This window comes from Lycorma delicatula, chromosome 3 (assembly GCF_047948215.1).
Source record: "Lycorma delicatula isolate Av1 chromosome 3, ASM4794821v1, whole genome shotgun sequence".
NCBI lineage: Eukaryota > Metazoa > Arthropoda > Insecta > Hemiptera > Fulgoridae > Lycorma > Lycorma delicatula.
The window spans coordinates 92696256-92717306 of record NC_134457.1 but is presented as its reverse complement, the minus strand read 5'-3'; the positions used below and the strand labels follow the sequence as shown (position 1 = coordinate 92717306).

General features: G+C 31.6%; 1 protein-coding gene across 1 annotated transcript in view; it reads left to right on the top strand.

The window, feature by feature from the left end:
* Positions 1–21051, top strand: part of LOC142321169 (cell adhesion molecule Dscam2-like) — a 154643-nt gene that overhangs the window by 125092 nt on the left and 8500 nt on the right. The window contains exons 24-28 of the mRNA XM_075359163.1: positions 82–217; positions 3053–3213; positions 5592–5774; positions 10301–10477; positions 20096–20192. Coding sequence (XP_075215278.1) covers positions 82–217; positions 3053–3213; positions 5592–5774; positions 10301–10477; positions 20096–20192 — 754 coding nt within the window. The remainder of the gene's footprint in view (positions 1–81; positions 218–3052; positions 3214–5591; positions 5775–10300; positions 10478–20095; positions 20193–21051) is intronic.

Genomic DNA, 21051 nt, shown 5'->3' with positions numbered 1-21051 from the left:
CTTTGTATTTACATTCAGTCCTTTTAAAAATTGGATGACTATTTCTTCTGTAATGTGAAATGTTTATTTCTGTTATTTCAGAGTTGGTGCCTTTAGAACTAATACCAGAACAACCAGCAACCCTTTTATCTCGTCTTAATATGATTATTCCTGTGACTTCTGGAATAATTTGTACTCTGGCATTTAGTATATGTGCTTGTATTATGTTTAAGAGAAGGTATGTCCATGTTAATTGTAATAAGTATCTAATAAAGTTTAATTTATTCATTATAAAACAAAATTTGTTTTATATTTGTTGTTGTATAATGATGTAATTATATTTTTTAATGTAATTGTAACATATACATTTAACTGTTTGCCAAATATAATTTAAATATTTTAGCATATATTTTTGGCCCAAGCTTTTTTTTAATGATTTTTTTTTAATATGCAACTGTTTTTAGGTTCTTTGTGTTATACATCTCAGATGTACTATTCACTGAAAATAGAGTGACAGTTAGCACTATTATTCTGATAAGCCACACACTGTACAGCAGTGATTTATATAACATTTTAAATTACAAATTCATAAGATTTACAAATATTTTAAATTACTTATTACAAAATTCAAACATTATCCTTGCTAGTAAAGAATTAATAATGACAAAATTTTCAATTAAATAGATTAGATTAAATCCATTAGTATTTTTTTTTTTTAATATTATTAATGAAATAGTAGTTGGACAAAATTACTGAGTATAGTTCCAAACCTTAACTTGATCAATCACAAAAGTTGTTTGGTTATACAGAATGCACTTGTTTCAAATAATTGCAAAGAATCATCTTTGTTTTTAGGCTACAAATTATACGACTTGAAAATAAGGTACTTTGTTTTGGCAGAAAACAGGTTTTTGACAGGGCATTTTGGCCTCTCGGATTTTAAATATAATCACTGTGGACTAATAAAGAAAATGAAAATAATTGGTCACAGTGAACTACAGTATATTTTCTTCCAAAAATCCTCATTCTGCATTTGAAGAATTTTATAGCATCCTCTATTCATACTTCAGTACCACACACAGATAATGTCATCTAATCCTTCTACAAAATTAATGATGGGTGGGAATCATTTAATTTTACTGCACACGGTTTACATCAGATTGCTATCAGTGGTTTTTATTGAACAGATCTTAGCTGATGATTACTTTCAACTTATTACTGCTGTTTTAATAACTAATTATAATTCTAAACTGCTCCAACATTTTCTATGGTGGACATAGTGGAGTAGAGGACTTGTCCTGTGAGTAATAAATAAATACAATTAAGGAAGTATGTAAATATTGTTAAAATGAAGTGTTAAATCAATAAAACAACATCAAACTCTAGCTAACTCACAGAATTCTATTTTCACTCAACTGTAGCCTACAGATTACTTCTTATTCCAACTAAAGAAAGAGTAATCACTTAACAACAACAAAAACAGAAGAAAGTGAAATATTAAAATATTTTCAGTTAGTGTTTAATCTCTCAATAAAAATAAATAATTCAAAGCATTAATGTTTTTTTTTTTTAATATCAACTGCAATACACAACACTGCTCTCATATTCGAATGATATTGGTTTGTGAAAACAAATGGGAGCTACATAAAATTTATTACAATCTAAAGTTATATTTTACCTATATGAGAAAATTTTTATAACACGCAGACTAAAAAAATCTTATCATTAAATAATTATTTTTGAATTTTTGAATCCAAATCCAAACAGTATTTTTGTCTGTTATTAGATTGCAATATCAAGTGGTATAAAAAAGTAAGATGGCCATTTACATCTCTGATCATTGTTGTAACAATTTTGTTTATGAAAATAACTGCTATGCTATGCATTATTTACTCCCTCTTTTATTATTATTATGTTGTTTCAGTCGCACATATCATGTAATTTTTAATTATCATACATAAAATAGATTTAATAGCAGATTCAAATTTTTGTAGATTAAAGTATAATGCTTTATTGTGTCAAACCCATTTTTTATAAAGGTGTATCCACATTTCTTTCAACCTGTTCTACATAATGATGCTGATTTTTTTATGTGACTCAGTCATTTATAGTTGAATGAATACAAATGGTATGGGTTGTAAAATAGCCTTTTTCTTATAACAAAAAGATAATATATAAAATGATGCACATACAATACAGACACAAGTGTGTATACATCGTTATACCACATAATGCAAATGTTGATTTCAGTAAATTGAATGATAATATGTTGACTTAAATAGAATAATAAATATTCTAAATTTTATCCATTATTCTAAAATGTTATTATTATATTTGTTGATTTATGCATATGTGAAATTTAGTAGCAAGCCTGACCAGCTGCAGTAGGGGAATCATGTAGTTGGATCTACATAGTTGGAAATCAGAAGTATAGGGATGCTTTACAACTGATAGTAGCGCACTCATAGATTTTTACAATTAATGCTCATTATCTATCATGTAAATAAGTATTTTATTCTCTTTGGTAATGACAGTTTATTTTAAAGATCACATCAAGAATTGGTAGGTATAATATGCCTGCCTTGAGAAAAATTATTATAGTAACACGATGTTCACCCATGTGTATAGATTATTGAGGATGTAAATGAACGAACAGCTATACTAAATAAAGGGTTAAAAATATACACAACAGGTCTTTAAATAACATTGGTCAAGATAAATTTGAAGATTGTAGAAAATCAATTTAAAAAAATATATATATATGTATTCACTGTTGTAAAAATGGTTTCAAAGGATAGTTAACCAAGTGAGTGTCACAGGTTCACAGTGTCACAATTATTTTTCAGCCCTATTTTTTATATTTAGATTAGTTACATAATTAAGAGGTAGAATATTGACTAATAAATATAATTTTATCAGCGGAAAAATCTCCCACTGATTTTCTAATGATGATGATAAATTTCTTTTTTAAATGTGAGTGAACTGATTACATATGCTGGTTTCTGAAAAAAAATCAAAAGTAAGTTTTACAGATAAATTTTTTCTTAATCACATAATTTGGTTTTCTTTTCAGACAATATTCAGGTTACAAAGCTGCTGAAATTTCAGTAGGAAAAAGTCTAGTTGAACTAGAGAATCAACGCAATAATGACCAACAAGGACATGCATATTCACCGTCTCCTGCTCGTAAATTAGATTCTTCACTAAGTGCTCATAAAGGAAGTGATACATCTGGTATAAGAGTTTCAAATTATATTGCATGCCATTGTAATCACTTTAGGATTAAAAGTTTTATTTACTTTCTGAGAATTCCATATTAATTTTTTAAAAATTGATTCCTCCATTCTTATCTGTTCTCAGTTTTAGAAAAAAGCAATTACAGTTCCTAGAGTTTTAATGTAGTTAAAAAAATGTTGAATCAATATTAATTTTTACTACCCTTGAACTATTAGTCTAGGTCTCTGCCAATGACTTATCCTGAGATCTTGTCTTATAATTTGCTAATGTTATATGAAATTGTTGTTTTAAAATTTTATTTAGATATTCTAATACTTTATGAATAGATTTGGAGTGAGTTTTCTTGGTAGTTACTAAAGAACCTTTTTGTCATGTTATCTAAATAATTAAAAATTTAGAGTAATTCTATTTTAATATGGATGCCTCATCAGGTATGGACCAACGTGTTCCAGGCTCATTTCTGACAACATTTTTTATATCTAATCTGATTGGAAATTATAATTTTATATATATTGAAAGATATTTTTTAATCTTTCTTACTGCTTACTATTGTAAACAATAAGGGTGATATTGGTAAATAAAATTAAAAAGTATAGAAAATTTTTAAAGCACTTTATTTTGGATTGAGATATGTTTAGAACAACAATAAATTGCAACAATAAAGTAATGAGACTGATGTGATAAAAATTTTTACTTAAGGTTTTAGTCAACTGTAATGTAATCTCCTTCTAAGTAGTTCCCTTGTGCTTTCACACAGTTACTCCAGTGCTTCTACCACTGCTGGTAATATTTTTCAAATTCTTCTTCTGGAATATTGTGTAAGATCCTTGTTACAGCATTTTGGACATCTTCTGTTGTTTGAAAATGATGTCCCTTGACCACCAATTTGACTCTTGGGAATAAAAAAAAGGTCAGTCAAAGTGAGATCTGATGTGGCTGCAGTATTACTAAAATGCATTTTGAGGTTAAAAGTGCTTACAGACAATGCAGCATGAAATGACACATTATCGTGCTGGAAGAATCCAACTCGTTCCAGTGTTTGAATGGACATGGAGGACTCGTTTTGAAAGTCTTTTTAGAATGTCCTTGTAGAAATGTTGATTAACTGTTTTTCCAGAAGGCACTCATTCTTTATGGATAGTGACTTTGGAATCAACAATGCACACAAGCATGCATTTCACTTTTGATTTCATTATGCAAACTTTTTTGGTCTGGTTAATCTCTTTGAATACCATTGCAAACTTTGACACTTTGTCTCTGGATCATACTGGAAGAATCAACTCTCATAACCAGTGATAACATTGTTCAATAATTCTGGGTTGATTTGTACTTGTTCCAACAGATCAGCTGCCACATTTTTCCATGATGAGAGACCAGAATAAATGTCCACATACTGCACCACTACTAAAAACTGACAAGTTGTATGGATAGGCCGCTTGGACTATTAGTGGCAGGAAGATCAGGTCAAAGATGGAGTGTCTATGAAGGCTGCAGGGTTGCCACATGTTGCTAAAAAAATTAGTCTCATTACTTTATTGTTGCACCTGGTGTCTTTATTTTATAAAATTGTCATCATCCTTTGATAAGAACTGCATTGCATTTGATTTCCTAGGAATGATTTTCTTAATTGATTTTCAACCAAGGTTGATTTCATTATCATACCATGATAATGGAATCAACCTTAACCAAGTTACTTCATCTTGAATCTTGTTGTTGTCATGTAAAGTCCTAGAAAGATGCTTTTAAACCGTACAAATAAGTGATGTTCCAATGTATGGCAGATTTATCACGTCAATATTCCTTTTTGCTTATTAGTATCCTGATATGGTTTTTCAAGGCCTCACAATAAGTATCAACATTCATATCAACTTGAGGTTGAGATTTAACTGGAAGCTGCTTCTTCTTTTTCTTGAAAATTCACATTATATTTATTCACGTTATGTTGATGTGTGAATGTTTTCACTGACAGAAAAGTATATTACATCATTGAATTAATTGTCTTTCTTTATCAAATTTATGTCATATTGCTGCTTTAAAAACATGCCATCAGCTTTTGCTGTTCATAACAACTTCATATAAAAAGAAACAAGCTGCGAGTGAATTTAGCACCAGTGTTTCTTTCTCTAAAGACCAGTGTATCTTCTTTTTTTATGAAATGACAACATATCTTGCGCTTATCTTAATTTCATATGGCGCCATTATAAAAATACACTGGTAAGGTAATTCCAGTGTTAGAAAGCTAAATTAATAATTAAGTTTTGATTTAAGAAAAGTTTTTATATCCTTTTTCAACTGAACTACTTACACTTCTTTTAAGAGGATTTTATTTAATTTAGCATTATGTCGTACTAATACATGTCCAAATATGTCTGCAGATTATGAAATTTGTCCATATGCAACGTTCAGTCTTCCAACACAGCCAGTTGGTCACTCTTTGCAATTCCAAACATTCAGCCAAAGAGATTGCTATGAGGGGCGACCTGTAAAAGATATTCATTACTCCCGTACCAGATGTAGACCCAGCACCTCAAAAAGCCCACCTGATGGACTTAGCTTAGGTAATTTTTTTTTTTATTAAATATAATTTAATCTTTTTTTTCTTTAGTGCCTAACACTTATTTTATATTTATTGTTTTAATTCTATTAGAAATCAAATCTCACAACACTTATTTTCTTTGTTTTTACCTAAGAAAAAAAAGTGTTTTGTGTTATAATACTGCGAAACAGCTTATCAAATTTTCATTATACAAAAACTAATAATGGTAGTTAAACTCCCATTCATTAGTATATATGCACACATATATACTAAAATCTTATTGGATCTTAATTTATCACTAAATCAAAATCCATTATCTTAATTTAGTGATAAAATTTTAAATTATTCTTTACCTTATAATCTTACTCATATAATTATTTATTTAGCTACTCATATTTTTATCTAATGGAAAATAATTAATAAATGACCAAGAATGATTTTTAAAGTAGTAAAAAGTTTTAAGAATTTTCAGATTTATTCCTGAACTAAATTATAAAATGTTATAAACTGCTAAGGTATAAAATACCAACTTTTTAATAAAATGTCCTGCTAAGGTATCAGAAAATATACTAAAAAACAATATTTTGAACTATTTGAATAAAAAAATATTATTTTAAAAATTAAGCATTTTTCTTTATCAATAACAGTAGTTCTCTTAAAAGTTCAGAAAACTGAAGAAACTTATAAAAAGTGTGTAGTAAACTATATAAGTTCTGATACAGAGATAGGGATAAATTGCTGAACTGGTTTCTTACTACCTGTGAAGTACTTTATCCCTCCACTTATTGTTAGCAGTGTAAACACTGTTTCATACATCTCCCAGGTAGGTTTTGCATCTATGTGTTTAAATTTTCCAAACTTTGATGAATAATTACATTTCCACCCATTAAGTTAAAATGGTAAAATTAAAAAAAAAATTTAGAATTCATATTTTTGAGTACTTCCCTCAATCCATATGATAATAGTTGAAAACTAATTGATGAGTGATTCAGAAAGCAGACTGGATCGGGTACAAGGATTCCTTCGGCCAGTATGACAATAGCTGTAGCACAATCCACCAACTTGCCAACTTTACACACAAAATTCTCAGTAGTGCGAATGAATTCATCCCTTTAACAACTGTAAATCCAAGGCTGCCTGCTGTTTCTTGGTGGAATGAAGACTACCAGCATGCACCAAGAGATTGGCATAGGGCTTTATGTAATTTCATTCAAGGACCAACGACTGAATTGCTCTGCGCCTTTTGCAAACAAGGGCTGTTTGTCATCGAATGTTTAGAACCTGGTAAAAATAAATCATGCCCCACAAGTTATCATCCTTCCTCCTTGAACAGTACTCTGTTCAAGGTGATGGAATGAATGGTAAACTGTCATCTAGTACGGTACTTGAAAGAAATGCCCTAATCGCCCCAGAACAGTGTGGTTTCTGCTAGGGTAGATCATCTATTGATCACGTAGTTGCCCTGGAAGCTGCTATTCGAAATGCCTTTTTATTTCGCCAACTCATGATTGCTGTATTTTTCATTTGCAAAAGGCATACGACACGGTTTTCTCAGTAGTTGGTTCTTCTAAGTTCGAGTTGGAATGACATTATCCGAAAGTTTCGCTCTGGAAAACAGAGTACCTCAGGGAAGTGTCCAAAGTTTTACTTTGTTTGCTGTAACCATAATTAATATTACAGACTGCTTGCAAAAACCAGTTATGTATTCTTTATTTGTAGATAATTTTTCTATATATGTAGCATGTAGAATGTTAGCTACTGGTGAAAGGCTGCTTCAAAACACAATAGTCTGCTTAAAATTGTGGTGTAAATCTACTGGATTCATATTTTCTCCAGAAAAAATGAAGTGCATTTGCTTTTCCTGGTTGAAGGAATATGTAGACCCTCAGCTGTATTTACATGGTGAACCAGTTGAGATATGCATGTGAGTTAGATTTCTAGGAATGTGTTAGACCAGCGATTAACGTGGATAAGACATTTGAAGGAGCTGAAAGTAAAATGTTTAAAAATGTTAGACATGCAGAGGGTTCTATGTAATACATGTTGAGGAGCCGATCGTACATGCACATTGCACTTCCACAGAGTTCTAGTCCATTCCCACATAGACTACAGCTGTGTGGCTTATTCGTCAGGATGGACCACCGCTCTAAAGATGCTTGATGCAGTCCAACATTCATTCATCCGTCTTGCCGTGGGTGCTTTTCCATGGTATCCACACTCCACAGGGCTTGAAACTCAAGTCCTGTGGTAAGTCTGCTGGTGGACAGTGGTGAGCTATCTCTTTGTAATAGATGGAAGCAAATTATATTCTCCTAAGTGACTCGCATTATAGCACAACCAACTTATCCAACTTTTGATGTGGTATTCTCGAAGCAGTATGTTAATAGAAACCAGGAACAGCCAATATTTAGTGCTCCACTAGTCAAAAAAAAAAAAAGAAGAAGACTATACATTTATAACTGTATATACTCTTGTATATTTAGAACTGAGAAAAGGCGCTGAGACCCAGCCTCTTTTCTCAGTTCTAAATATAAAATTACCTCCAGTCCGTATTGTTGCTCCATGTTATTAACCCCCTTGGCAGCCTACTCTTGTTAATTACTGCTTTGATCTTTATCAGTATAATAAAAAGAACACAAATCCAATTGCCTAACAAAAACAAATTTTATAATATTTAAAATAGCATGGATCCTGAAGTTACAGTTTATAAGGACAGCTCTAAAAATGTTAATTCTGTTGATTGTGGTTTTGTGATTGGCAAGAGAACATGCATGTTTGGCCTTCCCAGCAACACTAGTATTTTTGTTGCAAAACTGTATGCCAATAATAAGGCCACACATATAATTAGCCCAAAATATCGACATGTTCTTGTTTGCTCAGATTCTATGAGTGCCCTACAGGCGACTAATGACATGTACTCCAGACACCCTGTTGTCTGTGAAATTCATTGATTCATTTCGTAAATGAATAAATGTAATACAACAGTGAGCTTCTGCTGGATCCCCAGCCATATGGGAATTTCAGGTAATGAGCGCGCAGATAGTGCGGCAAAAGAGGCTTATTTTTAGACTACTTTTACTAATCACGTTGCTTCTGAAGATCTTCTCTGTCTCCTGAAGAGGGTAGTTCATGATGAATGGCAAAGTGAATGAGAGAACACGATGAACAATAAACTTTGTCCAATTAAGAACACTTTATCACTATGGAACTCCTCATGCAGAAATAACTGTCAAAAGAAGGTTATTATCTGCTGTTTACAAATAGGGCACACTAGTCTTACCTATTGATATCTGATGATGCAAACAGATCTACTTCCCTGCGACTGCTGACTAACAGTGCACCACATCCTTGTAGAGTGTATCTGTTATGAGGCATTGCATCACAAGTTTCATCTAGGGGCTAACATGCAAATTATTTTAGGGGATAATGAAATGTTGCTATCTTATGTTTCACGATTTCTTAGGACTGTCCATTTACATTCAAGAATTTAAATTACTTCAGTGTTTTTCAACCATTCATGTCATTTGCCATAAAGTAGATGGTAATTTTATTATTTTAATTTAGATACATAATATGATATATCTATTTTTTTATTACAGCAAATACATTGTGTCCAGGCAGTGATAACACAAAAACTGGTTGTGTTTTCTGGGTAAAACTTCTGGTTTTACCCACAAAAACCCAAACGTAAAAAAATAGAAACTAATTATACTTTGATAATGTCTTATACTATTTAAAATTCAGCTTATTAATTTAAAACAACCAAACAGTAGAAATTTCAAAATTTTGTTTTTAGGGTGAAGGTATAATTTAATGTTTTTGAACTTTTAATAGTGTTATTTCTGAAGTTATTAGTTAATAGACTAAAAAAAATATGCATAAGTAAAGTATTTCATACTTATCACACTTTGAGTTATAACATCTTCTGAACATCTGATATATCAAAATTTTAATAGTATTACCCCTCAAAAAAATTTATTCATTATGAAATTAACACTCAAAATTTCAAGTATGTAAGTCAAACCATACCTGTTATTATTCAAAAAAATTTCTCTTCACTTTCTACACACAGAGTGAAAGAGAGAATTTGTTGACTTAAATTTTCATACATCTGAAATAATAGTCATGAAACAGTTTGGAGAAGCACAAGTACTTATAAAGACTTTTTTTACTTATAACAATACTCTTTTAGTTACATACTCTTACATTCTGAAAAGTTGAAATATGACGTTTGTATAAAAAAAGAGGCTATGGAAAGAAACAAGGTCACTGATGACATTTCAGAACTAGTTTCATTATGTAGATTTTCTATAATATCATTTGACAATTATGATTGCAAGAAAGTATTAAAAGAATGCAGACCCAGTTTTTTTTCCGTCACTACTATTTTTAGAAAACCATATTTAAATTCCTCATGAAAATATTTTTAATATACTTTTTGCATATTTTGAGTATTAAAAACTAATTGATCAACTTTCCACTGAATTCAAATTTATAAATATGCACAATTGTATAAATCTGATTTCTATTTTAATCATTTCATTTCAGAAATCTCGTGCATTTCAAGTCAACAGACACTGCCAGTTGGTCGAAAAGGAGGAGGAAAGTCAGTTCCAACAGGTGGGAGTAGCACAGCATTCATGTCAGATTCTGATAGTAGCGGGGAGAAACCACACCGGAACCCTACACCTGCACTTACTCAGCGTAATACAGGCATGCTTACACGTAATCCCTTTTCCTACACTTGAATTTTTTTTTTTTTTACTTTATCATTATGATTTAATAAGTTAATATTTTTATAAATTTCCTTAAACATAATTTCATGATTGCATAGGCACTCACATAGGTTACAAGTATTGTGAAAATTTTATCAGTTTATAGGAAATTATTATTCAATAATGAATAAAATTAAACGGAGTGTTTTAATTATATTTCATTAACAAAGAAAGAATCTGAACTTTTTTTTTTATTGATGATTAGCAAATATTAATTTTTGTTTGCTTTTTTATTTTACATAATTTTGTAGTGTTACGTTTATGTTTTTCTTTATTTGTTTATTAATTTGTCTCTTAGAGAATTCATAGCTTCCAAATATCTTATTGCTTCTCAAATACAAGCTCTGCTGCACTTATTCCTCAGAATTTTACAATTCTTCATTTGTTCATTCTTTTCCTATGCACTTAAGCATGGTTATGCCTGACTATCAGTACTCACTGATATAGAAACATGGGTTTTATAGTGTGTGTGATAGTTATTTCTATTAGCACCAGTAATAATAATAGTCAGAAAATAAATTAATAGTTCATAAATATTTATTACAACATTTAAGGAGTGGGCAATTTAATTCTTGGAATGGCCATTTTGTACCCCCCCCCCTCTATATAGTAATTTGTTTGGAATTAACCAAATAACCATGTTTATATGTATTTTATCCAAAACATGCATAAACCTCAAGTCATCAAGATTCATTCGTTATTTAATTATTGAAAAAAAGCAATAAAAATCACTTAGTAAACTTTGATGTAAAAGTGAATGATATAAATTTAGAGCAGTGTGACATCAAATTTGTGTAAAAATTAGCAGAACTGCTAATAAACATTGTAAAAGTGGCGTATGGTATGAGTGCTCTGAACAAGTTAACTTGTCTTTGAGTGGTATAAAAGATTCAAAGATGGGCAAAAAGACATGAACAACCCCGAAAGGTAGCACTCTAAAATAATAATGATAAAAGCAACTATGAACAGTATAATATTTGGTATAGTGTGATAGATAATTGTGTGATTAGTGACTGATGAAAAGATTAAAAGATACTCTTCAGAGGGTACAAATTGTGACCTGACAAGTCACCATTCATTATAATACTGCACCAAGCCATTATTCCCTCTCATGAAAGAGTTTCTGACCAAAAAATTGATTATAAAATTAGGTAATCTTGTTAATTTACCCAAATTTGTCTGTGTTAAAAAAACAAACATTTTTTGGACTCATTGATATCATGCATAATGTGATAAAGGGACTCAGTAGTAATCAGGAAGAAAAATTTCAGACTTGTTTTCAAAAGTGGCAACACCATCTAAACTAGTGTATGAATGTTCAGAGGAAGCTCAGAAGGTGACAGTACTCGCTTATGTGCCATTCCAAATTTATGTTTTTGACAAATGAATTGTAGGAATTAAACTGTCACATCTTGAGTACACCATGTTCAAAAAACTAGCCTCATATACCGAAAAATAAGATTTACTAAAAACAATAAGTAGTAATATATAAGTTACTGATTATTTATTTAACCTACAAATAACATGTGTTTTTAAGAAAAGAATTATCCTAACAACTGTATATGTATGAATTAAAGTATAAAAATTACATCTTACAAACTGAACACACATTTATCCGCAGCAATATAACAGAAAAAAGCAACAACAGAATTATCTTTTTAAAAATACTTCATAAACTAGACCCACATAAAAGTATATCAACAACAATGTGCAAATTTTAAAAAATAACATGTAAGTCACTTAGTCAACGAATTTGAATGGTGTAAAATTTGTTAACACATTATAGCATTACAGGATTTTAAATATGAGGGATATCTCTAAAAGTAAAGACTGCTGGGAAATTTCTCCTTAAGGTTGGAGAACGTGTGTTGATCATTGCCATGCTAGTAATATACACACTGCATTGTCATCTGTAAGTTATCGCGTTGTAGTATCTTTTATTACTTGTATGTTATTACATTATGAATAGGAAATCGATGTGGCCATCGACTGTGAGATTAGTGGATTCATATGTTTTTTAAACAATCAGAGCAATAAACAGACTGATATTCATGGGCAGTTAGCTGTTGTATATGGTGTTAATTTAATGAATGAAAGAAACATCCTAAAATGGTGTGAAAGGTTTAAAAATAATAGAATTAATGTGCATGATGACGAACGTTCAAGGAGACCCTCGATAATCACAGACAATTTGTTGAAATGTGTCAATGATGAAATCAGAAAAGATCGTCGCTCAACGATTTCCGACCTGGCCCTTCTTTTTCCTGATGTTTCAAGAGCTGTTGTTGGTAGCATTGTTCATGATCATTTAGGCTTAAAAGAAAGGTTTGTGCACGTCGGGCGCCGCACCTCTTAACGGAACATCACAAAGAAATCTGAATGGGATCTGCTTTGGAATTTTTGATGCGTTACACAAAAAAAGTTGATGAGTTCCATAATTCAATTGTTACCGGCGATGAAACGTGGATTTCAAATTACACGCCAGAGGTAAAATGGCAGTCAAGTGAATGGCGTCATTCTCAATCACCAACAAAAGTCAAGACATAGCCATTTGGATGCAGACTGATGGCCACAGTCTCTTGATATTGGTTTGACGTACTGCTGATTGATTTCATATCATGTGGAACAATTATAAATGCAGAAGCCTACTGCGAATCTCTACATAAGTTATGGCGCGCCATTCAAAATCAGCGACATGGGCGGCTGACCGACGGCGTTGTCATGCTGCACAATAATGCACATCCACATGTTGCGGGTCCGATATGTAATTTACTGAAAACATTTGGATGGGAAATTTACGATCACCCACCATATAGTCCGGACGTAGCTTCTTCTGATTACCATTTGTTTGGAAAATTGAAAGAATTTTTGAGTGGTAAACAATTGCGGATGATGATGAACTTAAAAATACTGTTACAGTGACTAAATGGACTTGCGGCAGAAGAATACAATGAGGGTATATTGAAACTGGTGTATCACTGCAATAAATGTCTTAATTAATGTGGCGATCATATAGAAAAGTAGTATAAGGTATGTAGTTTAAGAGAAATAAAAAATATTTATAAAATTTTCAGAATAAATTTTTTTTACAATGAAACGGTCTTTACTTTAGAGATAACCTCTCGTAGATGAACACAGATATGTTTTATGACAACAAAGAAAGTAGTTTTCCTAACCACTTCAAAATGAATACCATTACCAGGACTATCAGTATTGTTGAAGTAATTGCTTATTAGGTCTGACAGACTTTGAAATTTCCATATGTTTGGAAAATGAGTTTTAAATTTGATTTTAAATACTTTGAAACACATTTTCTCATGTTGACTGATGAGAAAAAATTTAAGTTAAAAAAAGGAAATAAAATAACTTCATATTTTCATTAAAAAATAAACCAATATGGAGTTAAGTGAAATAAAGGTTTATCCAAAAATTGATTTCAGATTGACTGGGAAAAGGTAGAAACTGTGAAAAAGACTTTCTTATAAGGAAAAGATTTTATACATAATTTTCTAATAAACACACAAAAACTATTTCTCTACATAATTGTCATCTACATTCAATCACTTATTGTACCACAATACCAGCTTTTACAGACTGTTATAGATCTTTGCTACAGGGTACCTAGCCCAAACATGAGCTCTTCATTGATTTCAACAGGCCAAGTTGCTAGCCTGACCTTCATCTCTGTGAAACAGTAGTAGTTATAATTAGGTGATGGTTGACCTTGTGTCAATCCTGGGTTGCAGGAAAGCAGTAAAAAATCTCTAACTTGAATTGTACAAGTGAAACCTTTGTCTAACCTGTGAAATGGAGGTGCACATTGGTGTACACAAGAACAACACTCCTTGTGAGCATCTCAAACTATTTATTTTGGACTGACCTTCAAAATGTTGTACTTGACAATTCAGGAAGTTGATTTGAAAGTTTAGAGATCATTATCATTATGATTTGTTCAACCTTTTGAATGAGTTCATCAATTATGTTTAAGTATTTTTCTTTCTCCCTTTCATGCACTTGTTTCTGAATGTTTAGCACTACTCTTTTACAGCACTGACATAAAGCAATGTTATATAAAAAAATTATAGATGGATCTCAATAACACTAGTTCTGCTTGCAATAGCTAATCTTACCACACACCTCATAGTCAGTAGAAGCTGTAATGATGTATTTTAAGTTTTATCCACCATTACTATTTTAGCAACATACAGAATGGTAACAGGTGAATGTGTAGCGGTAATTTTATAATAATGGTAGACAATGTAGATACTCAATTTTGCAACCAGTATACAAGTATTTTCAATAGCCAATCAGAAGAGAATTTTAGAATGGCCCTCACAAATGATGTACAAAGAAAAAATACAAGAAAAGTTTGAATCAATGATACCTTTGCTCACAATAGCAAAAGATAATTATGAAGTTATTTATTGCTTAAAATTAGAAACTTAAAGATTTTTTGTAGATACTTTGCTTCCTTTCATTTTGTTAAGAAAAGATTAATCACTGCATTTTTTATAGTGAAGAAAGTTTTGGGAAGCAGCTTCCATTTGTTGTGACTTTTAATTAGACATTATCAACACAAACTACTAAGATACATTCTCAAACATAAGTACATTCTTTTTTTTTCATAGAGTTTTTTAATCATTCCTTCATTTTTATTTACTGTTTTAATATTTGCATGTTACAATAATTCAGTATAAAATTTTGTTAAAATCATCATATCTAAAATAATTATTTAAAAATGACCTATAAGAATTTTCATTTGTTTCTTCACTAACCAGACTTGGCTTTTGGGTAAAACAATAAAGTTGCATAAAATCTGATACCATGATATCTAGAACATCACAGGGTGTAACATAATAAATTTTGAAGATTAAAAAGTAAGCTTAAAATAGTAGAGGTCAAAGCCAATAATTTAATAAACCAGCTACAGTAGATCATTTAAATTAAACAATATCACTTACTTACTAGCCAACATCCATTCTTGGTTGTTGAGCCATTTTGTGATGTGCTGACCAATACAGATGGACTTCTGTATAAACGGGGCCTTCATTATCCCTCTGCAAGTAGTCCAGAGCTGTGCAGGTTCGCAGTTGGTTTGCATCCATAGTTTCATGGCCACAGAGTTGGCACACTGGAGAAAACTCATGTCAGAACCCGTATACAATGTAGGTGCAAGACCAGATAGTCATGTCCAGCTTTAATCTAAATGCAGCAATGATAACTGCTTGAGGGAGGCTATAGCTTATAGTGAGTGCCATGTGTGACCAGGCTCTCCCACTTCTTGCCTGCCACTGATTCTTTGTAGTTTTCGTCAGTCTATTTATTGACTGCAGAGTTTATTTGTACTTTGGCTGAGTCAAGAGAAGGAGTGCTGGATGGCTGAAGCAGAGAGGTTCCCACCTTTGCCAATTTGTCAGCCATTTCATTACCATATATGTTAACATGGCTGGGAACCCATTGGAATTTCAACTCCCAGCCTTGACAACCCTGTTTGTTTAAAGTCTTCCTGCACTCCAAAGTTCTTGTGCAGTCAATTATAGTGTTACATGACAAGATCCGGATGGTTGCTTGCAAATCGACAAAGAAAACTGCCTTCCGTGTGGAAACGATTTCAAGTTGGGTGGCGGCTGCTTGAATCGTGGCAATCTCTCCATTGTAATTGCTCTGTGGAGCACTGACTGCAAGATGCCCCTGGAAGTAGCGGTAGTAGTACACGGCTCCTGTTCCTGGTACTGATAATCCATCTGTATAAATGTATAACCATTACTGTTCCGGATAATCTTCATAAATGGTTTAGAACTAAAACTGCTAGTGTAGACATATTTCTGTGGTGTCCATCTTTAACTTGTTGTTTGAAGTAAACAACATGCACTAAACTAAGAAGCTCCTAAAAGCGGAATGTTTGGCACTTGTTATGTCTTTCTGTAGGCTCGCTTGGTCTCTTCTAAGTGTTATAAGGTCCTCACTGGCCTTGGTTCTTTCCGCTTTATGGCGGCTTTTGTCTCATGTTTTCTTGGGATCAGTAAGTCTTGAAGTCCAAAAAGGTTCAAATTTCTTTGTTTGATCCCAGGAGTAAACTCGCCTGCACACCAAGGATGGCCAAGTTTAAAGCCCCAATGATTATTTAAGGGGAGGCTGCGATTACAGAGTTCTGAAGCACAGAGTCAATAAGCTTTTTATATTTATTACAGTCTGACTTTTTAAAGTTACAGCGTGGGGCTCGATTTTCATTATATGGCACTTTTGTAGTGGCCACTGTGACTACAAGTGCTGTATGACCACATCCACCAGCATCGTCAAGCAAGATGGCCTTGGTTTTTTCAGACAAGTGTGGATGGGTAACAATCAAATCAGGTCATGATAGTTGTCCTGAATGTGAGAGGAAGGTTTATCATTACCAATCATTTCTTCAAGGCACTTTCCAGATGGCATCAATCTAAAGTAACCCCATCTTGGAGAAAGGCTGTTGAAGTCTCCAGCAAGAATGGTATTGGATTGAATGTTTCTCTCCAGGGGTTCACAGGAAGGACAATTTCCTGGAGGGTTGTACAAGCTAAAAACTGTAAAATGTTGCCGATTTTTCCATATCAATCATGACTAGTAGCTCCAGTGTGTCATTTTCCTCCATCTCATGCATGATACTGCACTTCATAATCAGGCTGCTTCATACTCCCACGAAGATTCCTGATGCTGTTTGGTGGGATCTTTTAAGTATAGTCACATCATAACTATTAGTCTTGTAATATTCCAGGGTTTTTGTAGCAACTTCTACTTCAACAATAAAATATACATCCATGTCTGCGTGGGAGACGTTTTATTTGAATTATAAAAATTTACTGTCATTTAGGCCTCCTGAATTCTAATAAATAATGCGGAGGCTATTGTCAGAGCTCTGAGAAGAGCTGATTTGGTCGAGGTATGGAGCAATCCTAATTGGATTGCAATCCAATTAAATCTAATTAGAGCAATCCTAATCTCCCCCCCCCCCCCATTAAACAATATTTCACTCCATTATTTTGGTATTCATTAGTAATAATTAATAACCCATAACAATTGACAGTTTACACAGCTTTGAATCTTCACAGTTTTCGCCACTTTCAAAAAATTGATCTTTTCTGTTTTCTGAAAGAAATTCATAATAATATGATTTAATAGGGTGACATTTTTCTCCACTGCTATCAGCACTGAAAATTTTACAAAGTTATTGATTTTTTAATTATATAAAGGACCAAATGTAAATGTAACTTTTATATTTACATGTATTTAACATATTGCTGAAATTTTTTTATATTTGAATTTTATGTATGTATCTATTTAGGATACTGTAATCACTGTTTTGTTTTGGTACATTTTATAATGTTCAGATGTATCGCTGTACTTTTTTGAGTATGATTAGAATATTAGGCGTACTTCTAATGTTGTTCGATTTGTGATTTTTATCTATGAGATGTTTAATAATAGTAACTTTGTTGTTATAAAATTCTTTATTTGTTCATTTTATCTTTATCTGAAACTGCATGTCAATCACACTAATATATATATATATATATATATATATATATATATATATATAGTGTGTGTGTGTGTGTGTGTGTGTGTGTGTGTTTGTGTGTGTTTGTTTGTGTGTGTGTGTGTTTGTGTGTGTGTGTGTGTGTGTGTGTTTGTGTGTGTGTGTGTGTGTGTGTGTGTGTGTGTGTGTGTGTGTGTGTGTGTGTGTAAAAACTTAGAGGAAATAAATTTGAAATTTTTAAAAGCTGAATATAATGTAGTCTTTAGAACAGAAATCCATCACTCACAAAGCAAAATCACCTGTCAAAACACAATGCTTCCACTATATATAAATTAAACAGTTTGACTTTACAGTGTTCATTATACGATAGGATTCAAATATATTGCACAATAAGCTTGCTTAATATTCTAGTTATTCGCATAAACGAAAACATCTTAACATACTTGAACATTATAAAATATATCAACAAGTAAAAACCCATACACTAAATCAACAGATACCATTCACATCTAATGTTCATGATAATTATGAAATATCAATAATATTTTATTTTAAAACCACTACAGGGTTGGATAAATATGCAACTCTATAGATAAAAATAATAACTGCCCCAGCATGCCTGGACAAATCAATGGAAACAGTAGTAAAACCTTGATCAAAATAAACATGTGTATGAACTAAATAAATAAAATAACCAAAGAATAATTAACAATTTAAATGTTAATAAAAATATTTGATCACACGGTTACTACTTGTACTCAATAAACAAAAATAAAAATTTCTTGATTTCGAAAAATTTCTCATTATTTTTTTAATTTGTATGTTGATTAAATTTTATCAATAGATTTACAAATTTTCCTGTGATACAAATTTTTTTAATTTTATTTAAAATTAATTTATAGCAAGCTCTTTTAAACATAACAATAATTTATAAAAAAATAATAAAGTCCTTTTTCTCGCACCAAAGTATTGTGCTGAGTCATACAAAAAATAGTTCTGTAGAAATGAATATGTTATTTTTTAAGGAATAAGTAAATATTGTTTGATCAGAAATATAGCACATTTCTAAATATAAATGCATACAGAACTGATTTTTAATCTATTAATAATTATACAGAGTGATTTTTTAGTCCTGTTACCCAATTGTTAATATCTGGTAATTTTTTTTCTAAGAAAGGGAAATTTTGTTTTGTGACACAAAGTTGGTAGCGCTACTCAACCGGTATAGATACGGCAGTGTGAATTGATTCTCCTTGAGCTGTGTAAACTTTTGTACCGTTTCCGGTCGTGTTACGAACAGAATGTCTTTTACCATAGAACGAGTTTTCATTCTTGAACAATATTTTGCTACGAAATCGTATGCAAGTGTAAAAGAATCATTTCAAAATAAATTTGTTTTTGTTCATCCACCAGAAAAAATCTCAATTTCTAGGCTAGCAAACCGATTTTGAGAGACAGGTAGTGTTTGCGACAGAAAACATAGTGGTCGACCAACTCGCTTGACAGATGGCATTTATAGAATGTGAAAACAAGATTGCTCAATTCTCCATGGAAAAGTTTACAAAAACTTTCCACGCAAGTTGGTTTGTCATATTCAGTCATGTTTGTCTGTTCTTTCTGAACATTTTGTCATGTTCAGAAACCTGCTAAAAAATTGAAATTGTATCCGTAGCGCATACGATTAGTCCAAGAGCTTCAGCCTCCAGATTTAAGCAAGCGATTGCAATATTGCCATTGGTTTAGGTCTCTCATCAAATGATAACGGAATCAAATTTTTAAACACAGTGTTCTTTAGTGATGAAGCTTGGATCCATCTCGATGGTTCTGATTGCAAAATCTTGTTCATCTCAATGGCATCTCGATTAATAAAAAAAACTAGATTCTGAACCCTGAATAACATGTAAATTGTACTACATAATACTGCATTAACATGAGCTATTTTTATATGTGAAATTAATAACACTATATTAGTTTCTTTTAAAAAGTCTAGATTTTTATTTTCTTAATTAAACTGATATATTCATAAATTAAGAAATATTTATTTTTGATTGTAAACAGATTCAACAGTATTTGAACTAGATTCCAGCACTGAGTCAGCTGAAGCATCACCAGAAGTAACTCGAAGACATATTTCAAGGAGAGGGGTTTCATCAAGGTAGCGCAAGTAGGTGCTTGTCGGACCCCTCACCCTAATTCTTTTTCTTATTACTAAACTATATCTTTACTACTGTTTTAATAACAATCACAGCTCATGTTTAAGTTTATTTTTTTTATTTTTATTTAATTTCTTTTTTTGCACATTTATTATAGGAATAACAGTCTGCCAATCACTAAATGGACATCCCGTAGCTGTCTAAAATTAAATTTGTTTTTTATGTTGTTATGTTTATGTCCGTGAATTTGATGAAAAGTATTTAAAACAGTAGACTTGGAGTAAACTGGGATATTTTGATGTTTTTTAGAGATCTCTCTGTTTTTTACATATTAATTTGTACTTAGTTTATTTTCATATATAGACTATCATTTTTTCTGTAAAAGAAAATTTTTTAAGTGTTATTATTTGGTATGTATTATGTGTTATTATTTGTGTTTATGTATTTTCTAATAACTTTTCCTATGTAATGAGCCAGTTTGTAGGTGGGAATATTTTGGTAATTTATGATGGAGCATATAGAAATATGGCTTGGTAACTATAGTTTGAAGGATGGGCATAAACCCTTCCGCCGTAACACAATACTAGCATCATTTGCTATAACATAACTATACACTAATCTCCTGGACACAAACAGTTTTCATTCTCAAAAGAAGCTTAAACATTAAAGGACCTCAAAAATAATAAGAATGATTACAAAAAAAAATTACTTTAAATTCTACCAGATGGCCTTTTGGCCCCTGCACTACCAGCACCTTATTGTTGGTAATTTTTCCCCACTTTATTGAACTGAAATATATACACACCAAAAATAGACAAGCTTATAAATGCAAGTAAATAAACTGGCTTAGATATATTGATT